We start from the raw sequence: 21,039 nt of genomic DNA, 5'->3' as shown, positions 1-21,039 counted from the left end.
TTTTTATAAACAGGACCTATGAAGCTAGTCTCTTAAACACCCAAAAAACATATTAAAGAATAGTAGAGGCCTCTTAATCTAATGTCAGCAGCAGAGAATTTTAGCGTGCTGTCACTGCTGATATTTTCCCTTAAATACGTTTTAAAATACATTAACAGTCTAAATACTGAATCAAAATGCATATATGGTCTATAGAGTTTGGACTATCTCGTCTGCATATTGTAGCCTTACTCTTAATAATAGAAACAAGAACTGGATCAGCATTGCTGTATTCTTGACTTTGGAGTGGTTTCTGCATGCGTGAACGTAAACCGCGCGCGCGCATCTGTGTATGCCAGCATATCTACTTAGCAGACCCACTGACATAAAAGTGAAGTAAACAGAGCCTGCAGACGGGGCCAGAGCAAGGGGCGGAGGCTCGCCATTGGTTGACTGAGGCAGTGAAATCAGTTTCTCCTCCCCGGTAGTGAAGATGACGTGGTGAATGAACCCCTCTCTCCCTCTCTCTCACCGACAAGCTGGCTTTAGAATAGTTCAGTATCAACTAGCCACTTGTGACCCTGTGCCTGAACAGACCAGTCCTGCATTGCCAGACTGCCCTGAGCCTGACAGCTGACAACTGTCTCGAGAAAGATTAAATGGCGTGCAGGGTGGGGTGGGGGGTGAAGAAGAGGAATACGCACTGAGTGGCCAGTAAAAGAAGAGACCTAAAAAGTTCTGCTGTGACTTTTTAAAGAGAAGATAAATGAGGAAAATGTCTTAGGAGGAGTCGTTTCAACACAACCGAGAGGCCTCATGACAGGTCGCTAGGACGGGTCCAGTGTACTGTCGCACGGAATACCGACCCTTATGGTCGGAAGCGATTGGCTTCGACGGCGGGGAATCAACTGAGGATGCAGACATCTACTCTGAGCGCTGCTGACTAACGAAGGTGCGATTGCTGCTGCAGCATCCGACAAGGACTTGTTCGCGCGCGCTGTGTGTGTGTGTGTGTGTGTGTGTGTGTGTGTGTGTGTGTGTGTGTGTGTGTGTGTGTGTGTGTGAGCGCGCGGGGTGGGGGGGCGCTCACGCGTGCCCGAGTGCGTATTTTTGTGTGTCACTATGAGTCTTGTCTCGGGCTTCCCTCACCACCCGGTCATGCACCACCACGACAGCCACCACTATTCGCTGCATGCGGCGGCGGCCGGTCGGTGTCACGAAGACACCGGTGCTCCACCATACTTCACAAGCTGGTTGATAAGTCACGCGGATATGTCACCTACAGAGTATAGCCTTGCGCCCGGCTACAGCCCGGAGTACCATGGCAACAGCGGCAGTGGGTCAACCGTCGGACTGGACCCACACCATCACCACTACTATGGCCCTGGAGGATTAGTTCCAGGACCCGGCACCATCTCGATGAACGGAACCACCGTCGGTATGCACCATCATCACCACACTCATCCTCGGACCGTGAAGCGAAGACCAACGGCCAATCGCAAGGAAAGGCGGCGGACCCAGAGCATTAACTCAGCTTTTGCGGAGCTGAGGGAATGTATCCCTAACGTCCCGGCCGACACCAAGCTGTCCAAGATCAAGACGCTGCGCTTGGCCACCAGCTACATCTCTTACTTAATGGACATCCTAGACAAGGACGAACAACACGGAGACACTCAGGCTTTCAAGGCCGAGCTAAAAAAGACGGAGGCTCGGGAAGAGCGGCGGAAAAGAGAGGCGGTAAGATGTGCTCTACGGCCACTATTTGTTGTGAAAATGAGGTTAAAAGGTATTCATTATAATAATCACTTAACGCAAACACTACACATATAGTATTGTCTCTGGTTAGCTGGTTCATTAGTAAAGGAATTATTAAAGGAAGGTTCTAACGCTCGAGTGGGCAGGATGAATTTAGAGTTATTTTCGAAGAAAAGTAACAACAGTTTAAAATCGCCAAGGATTATAATTACAGGCAATTACAGGTTTAGAATTCTGTACTATATATCTGGCAAAGTAAGACACTCTGTTTTACAAACCAAATGGATAAATCATTTCCAATGGTGACCTTATATTTAAGACGAATTAAATGAGTTTATTTTTACTCGACTCAACAAATTACCTAAATTCACAAATTTGATTGACTCCTAACACTGAATTATTTCATATCGATTTATTTGACAAAGATGCATCATTGAAGGAAACATTTAAACATGTTGTTGGTAGGCAGCGTCTGACAGGAGACAATAAACATTAATTTTGTGCATCGTGGGATTTACTGAAGGTTCATAGTTCTTTTAAAACACTGACGCACGCCGTTTACTTTCCACATAAATAAAAATTGTGTAAAATTAACTTCCGAATAGTCTGGAATTTATAGAATCCGGGACATCTTTTCGTATCTAACTGCGGGTTGGTTTTACATGATGTGACGTAAAATCGACACATTTAAAATTGTACTTTTTGCTTTTGCACGAGTGCCCATATGTTTTTTCCACAGCAGCATAGCGGCATCAGCGCATAGTTAATATATTTTACGGCTATTAAATTTAATGTTCTCTACAATAATAGTGATAAATTCAGTTAACAACAACAGTAGTGGCACCGTAAATAAAGTTTTAAGCAATTGTCTGCTGCAATTTGACCGAGATTCACCAACAAGCCGCGAATAGTTTGCATATTGAATGAAAACTAATGGACTGGCGGGCAAGCAGAGGATAGATAGAGCAGTTATCAGCTCGGTGTATATTAATGCACTTAATTTAAAATAAAGGTTGAATTTAAATTCCAGCATTAAGACGCATCCCTTATCCGCGTAGGCGTGATGCTTATACTACTGTATAAGTGTGTAGACATTTAGACATCCACAACAGTCTCTACAGTGCTGTGATGAGTGAGTGGGGTGGGGAGCAAGCAGAGACCAAGCCAAAATCTACTGTGGTAGGGGAAAGGGGAAACAGCAGCACAGGCTTATGGTGTGCTAGAATTACACAGTACACAAATGGGGGGTAATCAGAGAGCAACATTTATTTGGAGATGGGCTGCTGAAAAAGCCAATAAACTGAGAGCAAATAGTAAAATTGAAGTGTGTTTGCATATTTTTGTAATAGCCACATGACTTCTTTTGCATTGATCACTCAAGCAAAAACATATATCATCCTAAACATACAAAAAGATTGTACACAAAACTGTGATAGAGTACAAATACATGAAATAAGTCTACAGAAAACTGGTTGCCATTCTCAGACGGTGTGGAGCCAGGAGGGCCAGGTGCTGCCATACAGACCAACCACTATTATGCCTGGAAGACTATCATCCTTACAGCCAGTAACGTTATGTACTTTTGGTCACTTTTGGTACTTTTAGCTCTGGCTGCGCTGCCCAGATGTAAGCCATGGTCCAGCTTTAGAGGGCTGTGTAGTTGTTTGCTATTTATTTGTTTGGCCCATCCAACAGTTTTAAACCCATTTCAACTGATTTTTACGTGCCTTTGCATTCAGTTGGCCCACACACACACTAGCATTTATCTGGCAATTTAAAACACAGTAATATCAAACGGAGGCCATCGTATTTATATTTATATTGTCATAGCTTATGTCACCGATTCATGCTTCTGCATTTTGTTTATAATGCTTATTTATGTCAGAATAAATATTATCAGCACAACAAGTTGCCTTTCTTAGAGTGACCACTGAGCTTTGTCCTGCAGAGAAGATGAGTGTGGATGATGGCCATGTGTGGTATTGTTTGTTCAGCAGACAAACAATACCACAGAAGAGACTGGAGGAGAATAATAATTTCCTGTCTATTGTCTATAGGAAGTGTGGGGCATAATTGAAGCCAGAGACCTTTCTTTTTTCCCCTCATATTTCAAAAAGAGAATGTAGTCCACTTCATAACTCATGTCAGCTCTCTCATGAGACTCCTGGCTTGGGCTGAATGCACATTTCACAGCCCAACAGAGAATAAAATTATATCCTACGTGTCAACAGAATCCATTAATTAGTTTTAAAAAATCCGCAAAATAATTAATAAGAAGAAGCATCACTATGTTACATCAGTGAACTAACATAATGGTGCTTCTGTTCCTCAGCCTGGTCTTCCATTAATAATAAAGTGGGTAACCCAGGAGACAATTTAAAGCGTCCTTAAGAGGACAGACCTCTAAGCTTGCAAATAAGGGGGAGGGGTGAGTGGCCGGTCTTAAGGAAATAAACTCAGTTTTGTTGTTGTTGTTTTGTAAGTTTACATCGCAGTGCGTAAAATAGGGAATTAAGATCTGGATATAAAGCAGTTCACAGAAGGTTTTTTTTTTCAGTTCAGTTTGTGTTTCGCTAGTTTCAAGCATATAGTCTGTTAACAATAACATTCCTGGATGCTGGATTAACTTTTTTCAGGCTTTTGCTTTCACGTATTAGGTAATTGTATGATTCACACACACACACACACACACACACACACACACACACACACACACACACACACACACACACACACACACACACACAAAGAGAGAGAGAGAGAGAGAGAGATCGTAAACAAAATATTTCGTAAACAAACGCAATATTTGCCAATAAGTGTACTTCTTTGTCTAACCAGATTCCCCCTAAACTCAGAGCTGAACACAAATTCTGATGTTTTGTTAGCGTAAGTTTTGCTGTTTCTCTTTTTCTTTACTTATCTAATATAAAATTTTTTTTAGCATCACAACAAATAAAAGCAAATTTCATTGTCATAGTTGCATATTAAAATTTTTCACTCTGCTTGAAGAATAAAATCACTTCCCCTATTTCAGTTCGGGGGGGGGGGGGGGGGGGGGGGGTTGCAGGTGGCCTGTCCTCTTGGTCTTGTATTTTATATTCTCTGCGTGGCGTTTTAAAGCCCGAACGTTCAAGAAGGTCTGAACGCCACGGCTTCAGGTAATCACTCGACTTCAGAACTAGTTACTTTGTTTCTTTTCCCCTCTTGTGTAGGATGGATCGAGGTTGGTGGATTATGTATGTACTAAAGCTGCAGAGTGGTTTACCGCTGCAGAATTAGAGCAGGCTGTCTTTGCTCAAAGCAAGCGTTGTCGCGTTTTTATGGAGTTTGATGTAAGAGGGAAAACATTAAGCCGGACTGAGGAGTCGTCAGCGCTCATTGCTACAGATAGAGTCAATTTATGATTCTCACTGGATTTTTTTCCCCTGACATGTACAGTAAGGCAATTACATAGACGTCGTTCATTCATTAAAAAATGATTATCTCATTTGGCCTGTAAAGGAGGTCTATTATTATTATTATTATTATTATTATTATTATTATTATTATTATTATTATTATTATTATTGTCGTTGTTGTTAAAGAAAAACAGACAACACGACCCTAAGGCCTGGGTAAGGGATGAACGAAACCTCGAAACGAAAGTTTCTCTTTGTTGTTCGCCAATTTATGCCTGCATTTGCGCAAAGGTTGTTTTTTTTTTTTTTTTTTTACCAACATAGCAAAGTCTATACTTCTAACTGCTCTTCTATTTACTATATTGCTGTTGTACTCTGTATATATATATATATATAGATATATATATACAACTTATTTTGATCAGGCCTAATACGTCATAACGAGCAGCGTTTGGGGTTTTTGAAAACGCAAGCTTAGTTGGAAAAAACAAAAATAAAAAATAAATATGAATTCTTATTTAAATGTATTTATTTTATTTTATTTTAATTATTTTTATTCATGTTAACAGTGGCTATTCCACCTATTCGTTAATACACTGTCCCGGCGTGGTACACAGTAGCTGGGTTATTTCTCATAGTTGTCATTATTTTACACAGTGACAGGCTACCTACAATTTAAGACATTCAAGACATCAATAAAATTTAGGTGCGTTCGGTATTGCAGTAGTAGTCTGAAGTATTGCGCATCGAAAGAAAGAGCAGATGTATCAATAAATAAAATAATAAGGATAAATTTCATGTTTTTACAGGTGGAGATCTCGAAGACTTCGTCCTCCAACTCCTCGTCGTCCTCCTCGTCAGCGGGCGATAAGAAAAGTAAGGGTCGGACGGGATGGCCTCAGCATGTCTGGGCTCTGGAACTGAAACAGTAGTCCGTCTCTGCCTCAATGTCTCCCTGTCGCAGGTTGACAGCACTCCTTCCCTTCTCAAGCTCGGTCGTCGAAGAGAACTGCGAGTAGGAGAGAGCGTTCAGACGAACTGTAACGGGAGTCGTCCTGGCTTCCTAAGGTTGTCGAGGCTTCCCACACAAACAGAAGCTATACAGGGACGCAGCGTGAGGCTCTGTTCAGGTGTGACGCGAAGGCAATGACAGTTTGCTGTAATTTAGGATTAACACACACACACACACACACACACACACACACACACACACACACACACACACACACACACACACACACACCAAACAGCTACCATTAATCAGCAAAACTCCACTTTATATTCCAACTTAAGATCCCCAAATGAACCACAAAAAAACCTGCTTTGTCAGGGTCATGTTTGATATCAGTGAAAGGTCATCTGTTGGACTCGGTGTGGTGGAATAAACCAGTGGTCCATCTGCGCAGACCGCTGAGTTCTGTTCTACCAGATCATACCACTTCTGGATTGTTGGCAAATTTTTTTGTCCAGGAGTGCACGACTCCCACACACAGAATTACACATAATTACAAACACATACACAGATTCACACACAGGGTCTTGAGGTGTTTGCTTTATTTAAGTAAAAATATTTATGTGCAATGTGACCTCTGGAAGGATACAAACAGCCATTGTGTCTGATATTACAGAGTATCTGTGGTTACAGGACAAGGTGTATGTGAAGATCTCTTCTGTTTCTCCGTCTTTCTCTTACAGTTTATTGTTGTAAATGTAATGTCGTCACGGCAGATGACGACGTGTCCACGTTGTGGTGTCAAAATGTCTCGGGAGCTAAGTAATGCTTTATGTGTCATGAAAACAGTGTCACGATTTGAATAAACCACCACCTGGTAACTGGGTTGATTGTTGACTCTCAGTTGGTCAGACTGCATTCTTCTGCACAAAGGTTTTAAGGAAAGTAACACTAAAAGCAAAATTGGAAATTCAGTGTTGCTAATTTAATAATATGTCAACAGGTTTATTCAAAGGCAAAAACAAGAAATATTCTCTCATATAATAAATGTTATTATTAAATTTCAAAACTAGCTTTGTCAATGGTTTAAAGGTGACATGACTATGGAAACTTGTGTTTTGCCTTTTCTCACTCTGAGCTTAGTAGCGTTACTATTATTTTCATTTTCTTAGTTTAAAAGCAAGACATTTGGGTAAATGCCCCTTTTATTTACAAAATACATTTACACTGCAGTTGGTTTCAAGTTTTAGTGCTCTTCATCAGGCCAGAAGGTTAAATCCTGTGGGGGCTAAGTAATCATAACCCTTGACCCCATGCTGTTAAGAGTACCCATGTTTTGACATTTGAAAAATGTTCTTGGAGCAAATAATAAAAAACAACTTATGTCTGGGTTAGATGGTGACTGTCAAGCCAGAAAAACATAGGGTAGTGAAAACAACAATTGCATCCTCACATTTTTACTTTTTACAAAAAAGGAACAAACACAGAAAAGAAAAAGATAGGAAGAAAAATATCAAGTGATAGTTATCTATTTCGAATTTCTGGATAAATAACTACTCTATAATAAGGATCATTATGAGCCAGCAAACTTGTTGCGCTGAGAAATGGAGAAGCAATTAAAGCTAAGAGCATGTTCATGGCCAGGAGTGAACGTTGTTTAATCCCACTAACAAGACTGTTTAGTAAAGTTATGTCAAAATTAGCCTCCAAAGAGAACAATTTTAGCTCCCATGTTGTTTTAATTGCATGACTGTCATATTTCACTGGACAGCTGATTAATTTGTTGCTGTGGTTTCAGCCTGCTGTGACAAACTATGATTTTTTGATCAGCCAGTAGTGGGAAATTGTGAAGAACAGAACATTCATTTTTTAAAATGCAACATTTCATTTAAAGCTAAGGCGGGGGCTTTAATCAGTTTTTTAGCTTCTCACGCTCTGCATAATAAAATGCTGCTGCTAGAAATGCTTTAACAAACAATAGGCTGAAATGCTTGTTAATCATGAAAGCCAGAAAAACGTTTTCCTTTTGCTGCTGAACAATCGCAGTACTACGGAGGTCGATGAACTTCCTGACAGGTGGAGAGTCATGTGAAACTGAGCATCATTCTTCATCATTCTTCTGCTGGCATTTATTGTTGTTCTGATCATAAAGAAATCATTCAGTTTTCATACAAGACAGTTTGATTTATATTTTGGAATTTTTACCCTTGCTCTGCTAATGGAAGGAGACTGCATCTACCACACGCTGACCTTTAATGAACAAGAAGTAACATAAAGCCCCAGGTGGATTATTACAAGAAGTACTATGGAAGCTGTTCGGAAAAAGACACTTTCAAGAAAACTTGGTCCATTTATCAACTTGAATGGTAAATGGACTGATTCCTATATAGCGCTTTTCTACTGTCCAGGAGCACTCCAAGCACTTTATGCACATTCACCCATTCACACAAGCACGTTCTTCTATGCTTTAAGTGCTTACTAGTCGGGGTATCATGCCGGAGGATATTTGGCACGTCGACTAGGGGAGTCAGGGATCAAACCAAATCCACTTACAGATAACTGCCACGTTAGCAGCTAAAAGACATGATGCCATATGACACGGTTCCTAATCTTCACATTTTGATCTGATAGAGCTGTCAGTTAGCCATCTACTGACAAGACTTTATCTGGTATGCTGGTTAGTATGTGTATAGGGACAGCCATAAAAAAAGAGGATTTTTCTGGTCCTGACGAAAACTAATACAAACTCTAATGGCCTGAGTCTGGCCTTGGGTGAAAACAGGAGAATGCAAAGAGCGTAATTAGTGAGCATCAGACAGAAATGACCCTACAATGACCTGGGCACAGCTATAAGAGATAAAACACAATAAGTTTGGGTTTGGCACATTTTCATCATACCTCCAGCTTGATGTGGATTGTTTTTTGTTTGTTTTGTTTTTCAGTTTAAGTGCACAAGTATTTGAAAAACAACAAAGGAATCAAAAAACAAAAGACATTTCTGCCATTTAATCTTTGACACCATGCATTGGTACAGTGCTGTGACAAAGTGTTTGTCACCTTCCTAATTTCTTATTTTGTTGCATATTTGTCACAAATACATGTTTATTTGAACAAATGTTTATATTTGACAAACATAACCAGATTAAATACAAAGTGCATTTTTAAATGATGAGTTCATTTATTAAGGGACCTATCCAGACCTTCCAAAACATGTGGTCAGTCACATTTCAATCATTGCTGGGCAGATACTTCTTAACATATGCCAAGGCCCTTGAAAAATATTTCGGATAAATAATTACAGCAATGAAAAAAATGCAATGAAGGACGGATGGGAAATGAAACATTTTTGGCACCGATTATGACTTGGCGTGGTTTGGGAATTTTCATTTTCATTTTTATTATGTCCACTTCCTCAGTGTGTCATATTCTACAGTGCATCTGTCCTCATTAGTAGACATTACACCCTTTTGTAAGATCTGCTATTCTGAGATGGTTACATCAGCCTGGACCAAAAATTCTAATTTTCCTAACTGTCTGGCCATTTACTGTCATTTCATTGCAAGTGAATAATAAAAAAAAAAGTGAACTGGTGCCATGTGTCCTGCTCCCTGAAAGCAGTTTCTCACCCAAACCAAATGAAATATTTTGAGTATAAAATTCAGTTTATTCACCAAGCATGAGCTACAGCTACCTGTTAGGATCCTAGGTTTTTAGGCTATGTATTCTGACTTTAGTGACTTTGGATTTATATTTTCAGCTTGAAATCCTTTAGGCTCTAGCTCTGACATTTAGCCTTCATAGTTTAATGTCATTCTTATTTCTGCTTCCGAGTTTTGTTATTTATATTCTTAGTCATTGGTTTTGTAACAGTTTTAGTCCCCTCTCATGTCACTCACTCTCCATGTTTGTCTTACCTCTGGTCTGACTCTAGCTTACAGTTCCATATCAGGTTCATAGTGTGTGGTCTATTTGTTTTTTCTATGTTCTCAGTTAGCGATTTCTAATTACCTTCATCTTTTGTTCCTGTCATGTCTCCGTGTCTCTCTTTCTTTGTGCTCTGTCTCCTAGTTGTTGTTTAAGGTTTTGTGTCCTCTTTTAGTCATGTCTTTGTGTTCTGTTACTTTGTTCCTGTTTCCAGTTTGTGTGTCTCGAGCCTGAGTCTCTGAGTTTGTTATGTTTCCTGTCTTAGTTTGATAGTCTCTTGTCCCGTGTGCATTATGTTCAGTTTTGCTTCCCGTCTCTTGTCAGTTAGATTCCGTTCAGCCATGTTCCCCAGGTGTTTCCTCTCTGCCCTGATTCCGTCCTGTGTGGTTATTGCCTGCATCTCCCTCTGGTCTTTGTCAAATCGTCGTCATACTTTCCCCGTGTGTGCCCTGTTCAGCAGCTTTTTAACCAGTAAGTGCTTAATTCCTGCTCAGTCTCCGTTTTGGTATTTTTTTTATTTTGTTCCCCGAGTTCAGTCCTGCCTGGGTGTCTGCAAGTGGGTGCACACTCTGCCAGCCACACATTGACACATGACACAAAGCTTTCTGATTCCTGTTCCCACAAGACCTGGTGTGATCCAAGATGCCACTGTTGCTAGACATAAACAGTTACTGAGTACAACAGAATAAATTCATTTAACAAAACAACTATTAAAGAAGATCATTATTTTCCCCTGCTACTTCTTCAAACTGGACAAACTGGAACAATATATTGTTGGGTGTGATGACCAACTCCCCACAACGGGCAAGAAAAAAGGACATAGAGTTACAACAAGCTCCACTCTCTCTTCAAAACACCCGGTTCATCAGACTCATCTACCAATTCACCCACTCAGACAGAACCATCAAACTTTTCTTCAGAGGTCAGTGATATTCTTTTATCCATCGACAAGAAACTGAAAACTCTAAATGCAAGAATCACTCTTGTCAAGTTGCGACACAAAGAATTCCAAGAAATAAAACATTTGTCATAAGCAAATACTGACTGTAACTGAAGACAACAAACAGTTAAAAGCTCTGGTCAAAACTCTTACAGACAAAAATAACCACAGCATCCAAAGACACAATTTAAACAAATGGTTCTTGATCTACAAATTTGCTCAACGAGAGACAATCTTGTCTTCTCTGATATCCTGGAATCCTCCCATCACTCTTCTAATAAACATGAGAACATTTTAAATGACTTGATCTGAAGATCTCACCCAATACTGTCTCCAAGGTTACATTTCACTGAATCCACTGCTTAGGCCCACCCAAAAAAGACTGAAAAATCCCAAGCCCAATTATTGCAAAAGTCTAACATTTTAAACACCAGGAGTTGGTGAAAAAACAAGGAAAAGAAAAAAGGAACACAATGTTGGATAAATGATCAATTCCCAGGAGACATTCTGGAACAGTGCAAATGCCTTTTCCCTGTTAGGAAACAGTACCTTGATAAGAAAATGAAAGCTGTCATTTCATTTGATAAACTTTATATTAATGGGTACTTGTTCAGAGACAAAGATTTGACCCCTCGGTTGGTTTGATGTACAATCTATACCATAGTCTCCATTTGTCAGCTACATTGTAAAGGTCTTTCTTTTTGATCATGCACAATGTTTATGTGTTGTTATGTATTTCTGTTACCTTTTTTATGTTCACTTTTATTTCTTACTACATATTATGTGTTTTCTCTACCCTCCATTCAATAAATCAAAAGACCAAATTCCTCACTGAGCGACTCAGACATGACAAGTTCCAGAACAAAAATAAATCAAGCAAATAGCTTGATAATTTAAGAGAATAAAGAAAAAACAGCAGTAAAAGTTGTCAGTTATATTGATTATAAGCAAAGTTCTATAATCTAGGCTAATTAAAGTCATACCTATTCTTATTCACCCTGACCAGTCTGGCTTTATTACAATTAGACATTCATCCAGCAATACTCACAAGCTTTTTAATTGATTACTTATCAATAAATCTAACACCTTAATCTTACCATTAGATGCAGAAAAAGCATTTGACAGACTTAACTGGAAATTTCTCTTTGAATCATTTATTAACTGGATTAAGGCACTCTGTATTACACCCACAGTAATGGGTTGGTTTCATCAAGCTTCACTCTCCACAGTGATACTAGACTATATCTCTTTCCATTATTCATTGAACCAGTAGGAGCTGCAATAGCAAAATATCAGAGGCATAAAACCATTCTTTATGTAGATGATGTATTATTATTAATGCAAGACCCACACTCTTTCTTTCCAGAATCTTTTACAGTCATTGATGCTTTTTCAAAGGTTTCCAACTACTACATGAATTGGTCAAACTTAGCCTTGCCACTCTGTATAGACGCGCAGGATGTGGACCTCTGGTATCATCAATCCTGCAACATTAAATATCTTGGAATCAATATTTCTCCCAAGCTGTCAAAAAGCCTAATTTTGCTCCACTTATTAAAAAAGGTTTGAGACGATCTAAATCAGTGGTCTAACCTCCGTGTTTCACTGTATGAATGAATAGCAATAATCAAAATGTCAGTTCTACTAAAAATGAATTGTCTATTTTCCATCATTCCCATTTCTCCAAATAATCTTTGGTTTCAATCTCTCCACTCCACTTCATCAAAATTCTGTTGGAAAAATAAAACCTCTCACATAAAGGTTATATGAGCAATGCAAAAATCTAAATCCCAAAGGGGATTAGAAGCTCCAAACTCAGAACTATATTATTTAGCTGGCTTAAGTTCTCCCAATCTGAAACCGCCTGCGTAGATACACAACAAGAAGTTGTTAAAGATATATATTTATCAGATCTACTGTTTATCACATAAATGTTTCCAAAGCATATCAAAAGCTTCAACCCTGGCAGCTTGGTGGAAGGCACTTCAAATGACACACTCCATAGTTACGCCATCCCTTCAGTCACCAATCTCGAATAACTTTATAACTAATAACAGCAGCTGCAATTTAACTACTTGGAAAGAAAAAGGAATTACTCATCAGTGTCATTTATTTCATTAACTCATTTATCAATCTTCAATATTTACTGCAGAAGTTCAGTATCAGAATTCACAATTTGTTTTTAATCTTAATACTTGCTATTAAAATCAGCTATGCTATCCAAACGTAAAATAACTCCTATTAAAAGTAATTAATCAGTACTTGTAGAACATATGTTAAAACTTACAAGCCCAAAGAAAATCACCTGTAATATTTATAGAGTTTTGAACAATGCTGAAATATAGTATTCTCCCTATAGCCCGAACTATCAGCTAGAAGGTTATATTTTTAAACTGGAAATGAAAAAATTGTATAAACACACTGTGCAATGGAAAAATCTTCTAGCAGATCATATATCCCTGGAAAAAAATCTGCCTCCCTTTATAGGAAAACCTCTGAATTTAATTAGATCCGCCCTTGATAATCCATAAACTAAACTAGCGGAATATGACACAGCACTTTTAAACAATCTATCATATCGATTGAACTACATAAGTTGGAGGTACTTATGAACTGGTTGAGTCACAAAAATAACTGCCTGAGGCCTTTGAGTGTCTAAGCTTAAAAATAATCTTTTAAGGTATTGAGGAGGTGGTAACTACTCTCTTTAACAATTAAAATCTAACGGCATTACAATCGATGATGCAAAACCCAATGCTATCATTTGTGTAGAGTCTTGGAAACCACCCATATTCTGCATAATCTGTAAAAAAAAAAGAAGGAAAAACGCTGTACAGGATGCTGTACACATTTTTATGTATAGCATCCACACAGGCAATAATGCAGATTATACTCTTCCTTCTTTACTTTTTTCTGTTTGTTTTTTGTTACTTTTGCAGTTTAAACCAATTTTAGTAGATTAAAGTAAAACTAAATAGTTTTAAAGGGAGCTCCTAAAACATTTATTAGACCTCCAATAGAAAATTGGACCCCTGCTAGAAAAAAAATAATATTTTTTTTCATGTGTGAATCATTTCATGTCTGTCTGCTTTCAAAGTTGGTTTTCCTTTTATTATATTTTTGCTATACTAGTAAAGCAGTGCTCTAAGGGCTTTTCAGTATTTTAGACTCCTCACTACCATATAACCTAAAAGTTACTAATTTAAAAAACAGGGAGGCATTACATTCAACAGCACATCTGAGTTCTAACAACCCTTCACGCACGCACACACACACACACACACACACACACACACACACACACACACACACACACACACACACACACACACACACACACACACACACACACACACACAGGATTGTCAGTCTCGCCTCTTGTCTCCTGTCTGTCTATTTGCCAGTCTCAAAGTGCAGTGGACTGGTTAACATGATAGATGACTAGGGCTAAAATAGAGTTTTTCCCTGCGATAATACCAAAACATCTGGCAGCCATTACTTCATAAAGACCCAACCCCCTTTCCCTCAGTCCTTCTTCTTCCTCCTTTTCCACCTCCCCACCATTATGTACTGTGTTTCCTCTCCACTAGAGGGCCCTATTTATATTAGGTCAGCTGCACTTCTGTTTTTCATTTCACTTTCACCATTGAAAAATAAATAAGATTCTTCAGCACCTACTAACCCCTAACTGAATACAATAACTGTGCATGAGTACTGATGACTGGCATGCTGCAGAGAAAGACTGTACTCTGAGTATTTGATGGTTACAGTAACATTGCTATTGAGAATTTAATTTAGTTGTTATACTGAGTTCTGAACACAAAAAAAATTAGAAAACTGTGTGATTTGTGTTTGGATTGTGACATATTGCATGATGAGGGTGGAATGGAAAAAGAGGAAGAGGTAGAAAATCATACATGTAGAGAGGCAGAGGGAAACGTGAGCAGAGAAGAGTCCTGGCAGCCTTTGAAAACAAACTGTTTCATCACCCATTCACCCTAAAACTGTTGAGTTGCTATGACACAACTCTTTTATATACACACAGAAATGTTTACCTGCTATATACAGACAGACAAGGCTTTCCATCAAAAACACTGGGACAAATGTTCTTTTCTCCTTTTGAACAGGCCTTGTCATGAGGAAGAAATACTGGATTTATCACAGCCAACACAAAGACAGCTTGGCCATTGTTCATTTTTTTAATCAATAGTCCAAAAAAGTACATTAGTTAAAATTTTCTTTTGTTAAAGTCAGCTTTAGAATCTCAATTTACTGGTCTTCGTTTCACTGTTATTCACATTTGGATATTAAAGGATATATTTTCTAGGCAATGTTTAAGAATGTGTGTCAAACCTAACCCTGTGGGCCTGCACATAAAATGCAAAGGAGCTTTCAGCTTCAGCTGTATTAGCTTCAGCTTGTAATGGTGATGAACAATTTAACTTTACCAACCAGCACTTTCAGTAAAGAGGCTGCCTGTTACTGCAAGGACTAAAATGGATAATGGGTAAATATTGTCAGTGTTACTGACTGCTTGTTTTTAAGGTTGTTTTTCCTTTCAAATTTAGTTTGATTAGATGGAAGTTACATTTTCAGTATTTACTTGGGTTTTTCTAATAACCCACTCTGTAATGGTGACAAGGAAAAAGTGATTAAAATAGACAGAAAATGTATTCCTTTATTTGACAAACTTCAATGTGCTTTTTCTTCAGCAATGGAGTCTTGTGTGGCGAGCCCCCACCATGTAACGAATAGGCCCACAGCTGCTCCTTGGCTCTTGGACAACTTTTCTGATCTTTTTTTTGCTTCTCTGTCTCTTGTGGGGAGCACCTGCTTGTGGCCAGGTAATGGTGATATTATGTTCTTTCCACTTCTGGATTATGGCTCCAACAGTGCTTAAGATTCACTGATTTACTGATCCACTACTGATTTACTGATCCACTCCACTAGAACCTACAGAACCTACAGCAACATCAGAATGTCGTTCAGACTGGAGAAATATAGTCAGATGGTAACAAAGAGAGGGAAGGCAGTCAGAACTAAGGAGACTGAACCACTCGAAGGCAACATTGCAGCAAGGACAAGTACCTTGTAATCTCAGAGTCAAATGGGAACCATGAAGAGGCCACTAGGAAAGCTGCAACCACCAAATACCTGCAGAGAGTAAGGAAAGTCCCAAGGAGTCAACTGAATGGGAAGAACAAGATCCGGGCAATCAGATCCTAAGCATTGTCAGATGCCTTGCTGGGATAATAAGCTGCCAAAGAAGGTGACAGAAGCCACTGACATCAAGAAACGAAGGCCACTTACCATGTAGGGAGGGCTTCATCCCAAGTCCAGCACCCAGAGACTGTATGCTAAGTTGAAGGAAGCCGACAACAAGTGAGTGTCAGATCCACTAGGATGAAACAACAAAGATCAACGAGTACATCAGGAAGATGGAACTGATTGTGTGCTAAGTGAATACCTCAGGCACCAGAAACCCAAGAAAGAAGAGGAGCAAGGAGAGGATTCATCATGGAAGCACAAGCCCCTGAATGACATGTACCACTGCTAGATAGAAAAAGTGGCTGCAATTAAAAAATCCTGCCAGTGGCTGGACAAAACTGGATTAAAAGATAGCAGAGAGGCACTAATCATTGCAGCACAGGAACAAGCTTTAACACAAGGTCATTCGAGGCCAGGGTCTACAAAACAATCCAAGACCTGAGGTGCTGGTTGTAGAAAAAAATGCCCTTGACACAATCCACCACGTAATAGCAGTGCAGGATGCTAGCAGGCAAGGCATACATGGAACACCATAACCAACTGCCTGCAAAATATACAGGGACATCAGAAGTTAGCATGGCCTGGATGGTGACTGAGAATGACCACGCTAGGATCCTGTGAGACTTCCAGATAGAGATACTAGCTATAGTAAGAGATAGCAACATAAGGACAATAGACAATCTCTGTCCAGTCCTAGGAGCAGCAAAGATGCTGCACAGCACCCTTAACCTCACAGTCCTTTGGTACAGGACCTGTTTTATTTACATTTTACACAGTGACCAAACTCTTTGGAACTGTGAAGTCTGTTTATGTAGTCACTTTGTGGAAACTTGCATTCTTTCTGGAGAAAACATATTGTAAATTCCTGAGTTACAATGCCACAAAAAGTATTCAAGTATCATCAAGCAAATTTTAATATTAAACAAAAATAACCCCTGTAAATACAGAATACACATTTTAAATGATGATTTCATTTATTAGTGGAAAAATGCCACCAAACCTACCTGACCTACAGGTAGAAAAGGTAACCCCCCTAAGCCTAATAACTGCTTCTGCTATCACTGGCACCAAGAACTGCAATTAAGCATTGGTGATTGCATATATCATAAAACCTTGTTTTAAAGTCAAAGTTAAATTTATGTTAGAGTGAGTCTCCTAGAAATATACTGATGTCAGTGTTTTAGAAGCGACAGACACACAGATGTGGCCACCAAAATCAGTTTTAAATTGCAAAAAAGGGGCATTGGATTATACTCTCTGAGTGTGTGTCTAGTTATTCAATACTTTTTAAATGTATTTTGTTCTACTCCAAAAAACTACAATAACACATCCTTCTAATGGAGCTTCTGTATGCTACTATTGTGCACTCCTCTGCCCTGCCATCTGTCTCTGTTTTAATCTCCTTTAATTTACGGCAGGGAGTAGGTCTGTTCTACTAACAATTTATTGGTTGACAGATCTTACACCTTTATACCTTGGGTGGCCCACTTACTACCTCTACCTCCCTCACGGTCAAACTAAGGGTTTGTCTGGGTGGCAACTGGCCAGTAGTTTCCAAAGCAGTATGCACTACATTAATATGAACAATAATAAAACAGTAGAGTTGATAATAGTTGTTTTAATGCTAATATCAAATTTAGTTTTGATTTCTTTGCTTTCTTTATTATGATTAAAAAGACATATTTTTCACTGTATGTATGACTACCACAACTTAATTGCTTAGAAATATTATGAATATATTTCAATTTGTTTGATTATTGATATTGAAGCAGTTTTCCTTTTTAATCATGTTGGTACAGTTGTTTTTGGGTTATATATATTTTCACTGCAGTGCACCATGTGACAATTTAAAGCTACACTTTAGCTATTAGGAGTGGCTCAGGATCAAAATAACCATTCATTTTACTTAAATCTCCCCCTTTCTAATTATGTCCCACCATGTATTATCTAATATCTTATTACATTAATTACAAATTACCCTCTCTGTTGTGGGGACTGCTGTCCCTCCTCCTGCACATCTTCATGGCTAATGCTACAAACAGTAACTTCCTATGACTGTGAGCGCCGCAGCAGCCAGCTAAATTGTAGATTTAGCTGGCAGTACATCAGTGAATCTTAAGCACTGTTGCAGCCATAATCCAGAAGTGGAAAGAACATAATATCACCATTACCTGCTTTCCATAGAGTGAAACTTTCATCCACTCACTGAGGGAGTATGAACACACAGCTGACATCTGTCAATATAAAACAGTCATCTAGTGACAGATATAAAATATTGTGAAATATTGTTATAGTAATATTGTAAATAAAAATAAGATTTTGCTATAAGCATTTTTTAAATGGGTACTGGTTGTTTTTTAGAGTCTGAACAGCAAAGAGTTTCTGTGAACTTCATATGAAATAAATCCAGGGATCAATCTCTGCACCAATGAGCAATTTGTTAGAGCAATGTTGGCTTTATTGTCACTCCATGAAACAACAGGACTCTTAATAATACCCAAATTGTTTTGCCATACATGTAATGAAAAGAGACACTTAATCTGGGAATTTGAATTATCCAACACCAGTGAGGTCCACCCTGAAAAAAGCAAGCCTGACTTGTGCTAAATTCTGAGACCACCCTGGTCTGGGCAGGCCACCAGGCCGACCAGTCTGCTGTTGCATGTTTTTAATCAGCAGGTCTGAGAACACACATAAAATCTAGTAAAAGGTGAATGCGCACAGATACACACTCACATGGCCATAAGACTGTCACACACAGAGGTACACACATGCACACACATGGACAATAATAGGGCCTTGGGTTTTATAGTTTTAGTTATATCCGGCTGTGAGTTTGTGTGTGTATGCAACACTATTAGGGCTGTCTGTGACACGATGAAAACTAATAGGCTGAAAGATAGAGGTACTCACAGTGGGGGAGAGAGTACATCAATAGGGATTAACAAGTGGGACAGCAGAAAGTCCAGGGCTCACTCATTACAATTCAGCTGGAACTGACTGCAGGCCTACAGAATTATTTTGTACTGAAATATTGACAAAAATTTTCATTGATGTGGCAACATAAACAAATTGTCTTCTTCTTCTTCTTGGACATTCGTGTTAGCTTTTGCCCCTCATATTTACACCCAAAACTACATTTGTGAATTTGTCAGCACAGGAAGCCTGTCTACAATTAAAGCAACTGTAACACAGAAAAGTTTGGTTTAGTACAAATGATGCACATTGTGCAGAATCGATTAATGATACAGAATACTTTACTATGCTAAAGGCAAAGTGTAACAAGATCAGTGATATTGACAGAAGCATTATGACACACCAGGCATCACTTGTGCTTGAGGTGCGAGTTTAATTTTTTTAAATATACTAATTATATCTATATACAGTTTATCTCTATAATCTATTATGTATCTATATCTATAATCCTTATACTGTATCAACCACATCTGCTTGGCTTCGCAGTTGCAAAAAGCTCAGTTCTTCTCTCCCACCCAGTCCCAGTGGAATACTGAACTAGGGAAGGCATGATAAGACAATTGATAGCAGCTGCCCCGCCAGCTTCTCCTGGCCCTGCCCCTAAACCTATTGCATGACCCTTCCTCTGCAGCTGAGCCACAGACCAGACACCACCACATACCTCCACTGCCCAACTAAGGTTGAGGAGCACTCCAGCCTGTCACAGTTACTTGTTGTTAGCAGATTAGCCATGCAACCAAGCCAGCTAAACAATATTAACAGCTGGGTATTAGCTAATATTATATCAGCTATTGCTGAGTTTCAGCCACCTACAAATCACTCTTTCCCCCTGAGAAACAATTTGGCTACATTCTCTCATTCTGTGAGACTTTATTCATTAAGTGTCTGAGCCCAGCAATGTTTTTTTCACTTAAAAGAAAGTTTCACTAACAGAGGCTAACAGCAGCTAACAGGAGCTAACAATAGCAAAGACAGCAGCGTTTACCAACAGAAAAGTTCAGGACATCCTCAGTTTATTTAATGCTTATTTAATAGAAATATTATTTGTTACAACATTACGCCCCCCTCCCCGCACGGTGCGCCCCCTCCCTTCCCGTATCATGGTTCCTTTTGGACGTCACCACATCAAAAAATCAACACAAGATGTCAAAACGGCCAAAACTGTCAGGTGCCCAGGGAAGAAAAAAGAGAAAAGAAGAGGAGGAGAAACGAGAAAAAGACAGAGGTAGGTAACGTTAGCCTACATGAAATTATTTGTCTGAATGTGATAGTAACCTAAATTTTTAGCATTAAGCTAATGTTACATGATTCGCTAATTGCTAATCAATAAATAGCTAGTTAACTGTTTTAACGTCAGTTAATATTGTGGAGGGGGCTAAATTGTTATGGAAAATAATAATGTAACGTTAGGTAATTACAGTACTCCCACCTTTCCCACCATTCCTCATTTGTATTCATCTTTTAAGCAGGTGTTTTTTGTTTACATTGTTATTGCCTTCTGGTTAGCTAACGTTTACCCTGCAGGTAATAGTCACTTTTCCACCCCTGTATATATTATAGTTGTAAGCCTAGTTGTTAAAGTGCACATCATTAATGTTAATTAAGCAATATCACATGAGAGGGAATGCTGTTTTTTAATATAAGCACTGCTGTGATTCGGTCAAAGATAATCATAACATAACATTCTCATATGATATTATACTGTTACTTTGCATTCTGCTATTCAGCATTTCACTGTAATGATGACAATAAATTGAATCTAATCTAATTTGCATATCAGTTAACATCATACATATATCTCTTTGGTTTTTCATTTATATTATATCATTTCATTATATTCCTGGAAT

General features: G+C 38.8%; 1 protein-coding gene across 1 annotated transcript; it reads left to right on the top strand.

Moving 5' to 3' along the window:
* Window positions 1–1,101: 1,101 nt before the first annotated feature.
* Window positions 1,102–6,064, top strand: hand2 (heart and neural crest derivatives expressed 2). The gene is made up of 2 exons (XM_063475056.1): window positions 1,102–1,716; window positions 5,942–6,064. Exons 1-2 carry the CDS (start codon window positions 1,102–1,104, stop codon window positions 6,062–6,064), a joined length of 738 nt encoding a protein of 245 aa, XP_063331126.1.
* Window positions 6,065–21,039: the final 14,975 nt, after the last annotated feature.

This window comes from Pelmatolapia mariae, linkage group LG6 (genome assembly GCF_036321145.2).
Source record: "Pelmatolapia mariae isolate MD_Pm_ZW linkage group LG6, Pm_UMD_F_2, whole genome shotgun sequence".
Lineage (NCBI taxonomy): Eukaryota > Metazoa > Chordata > Actinopteri > Cichliformes > Cichlidae > Pelmatolapia > Pelmatolapia mariae.
This window is presented reverse-complemented; position numbering and strand designations above follow the sequence as displayed.

Coding starts and splice junctions, on each gene's coding strand:
- hand2 (XM_063475056.1), top strand. CDS start 1,102: ATGAGTCTTGTCTCGGGCTTCCCTCACCACCCGGTCATGCACCACCAC. Junction 1,717..5,941: donor AGCGGCGGAAAAGAGAGGCG/GTAAGATGTGCT, acceptor ATGTTTTTACAG/GTGGAGATCTCGAAGACTTC.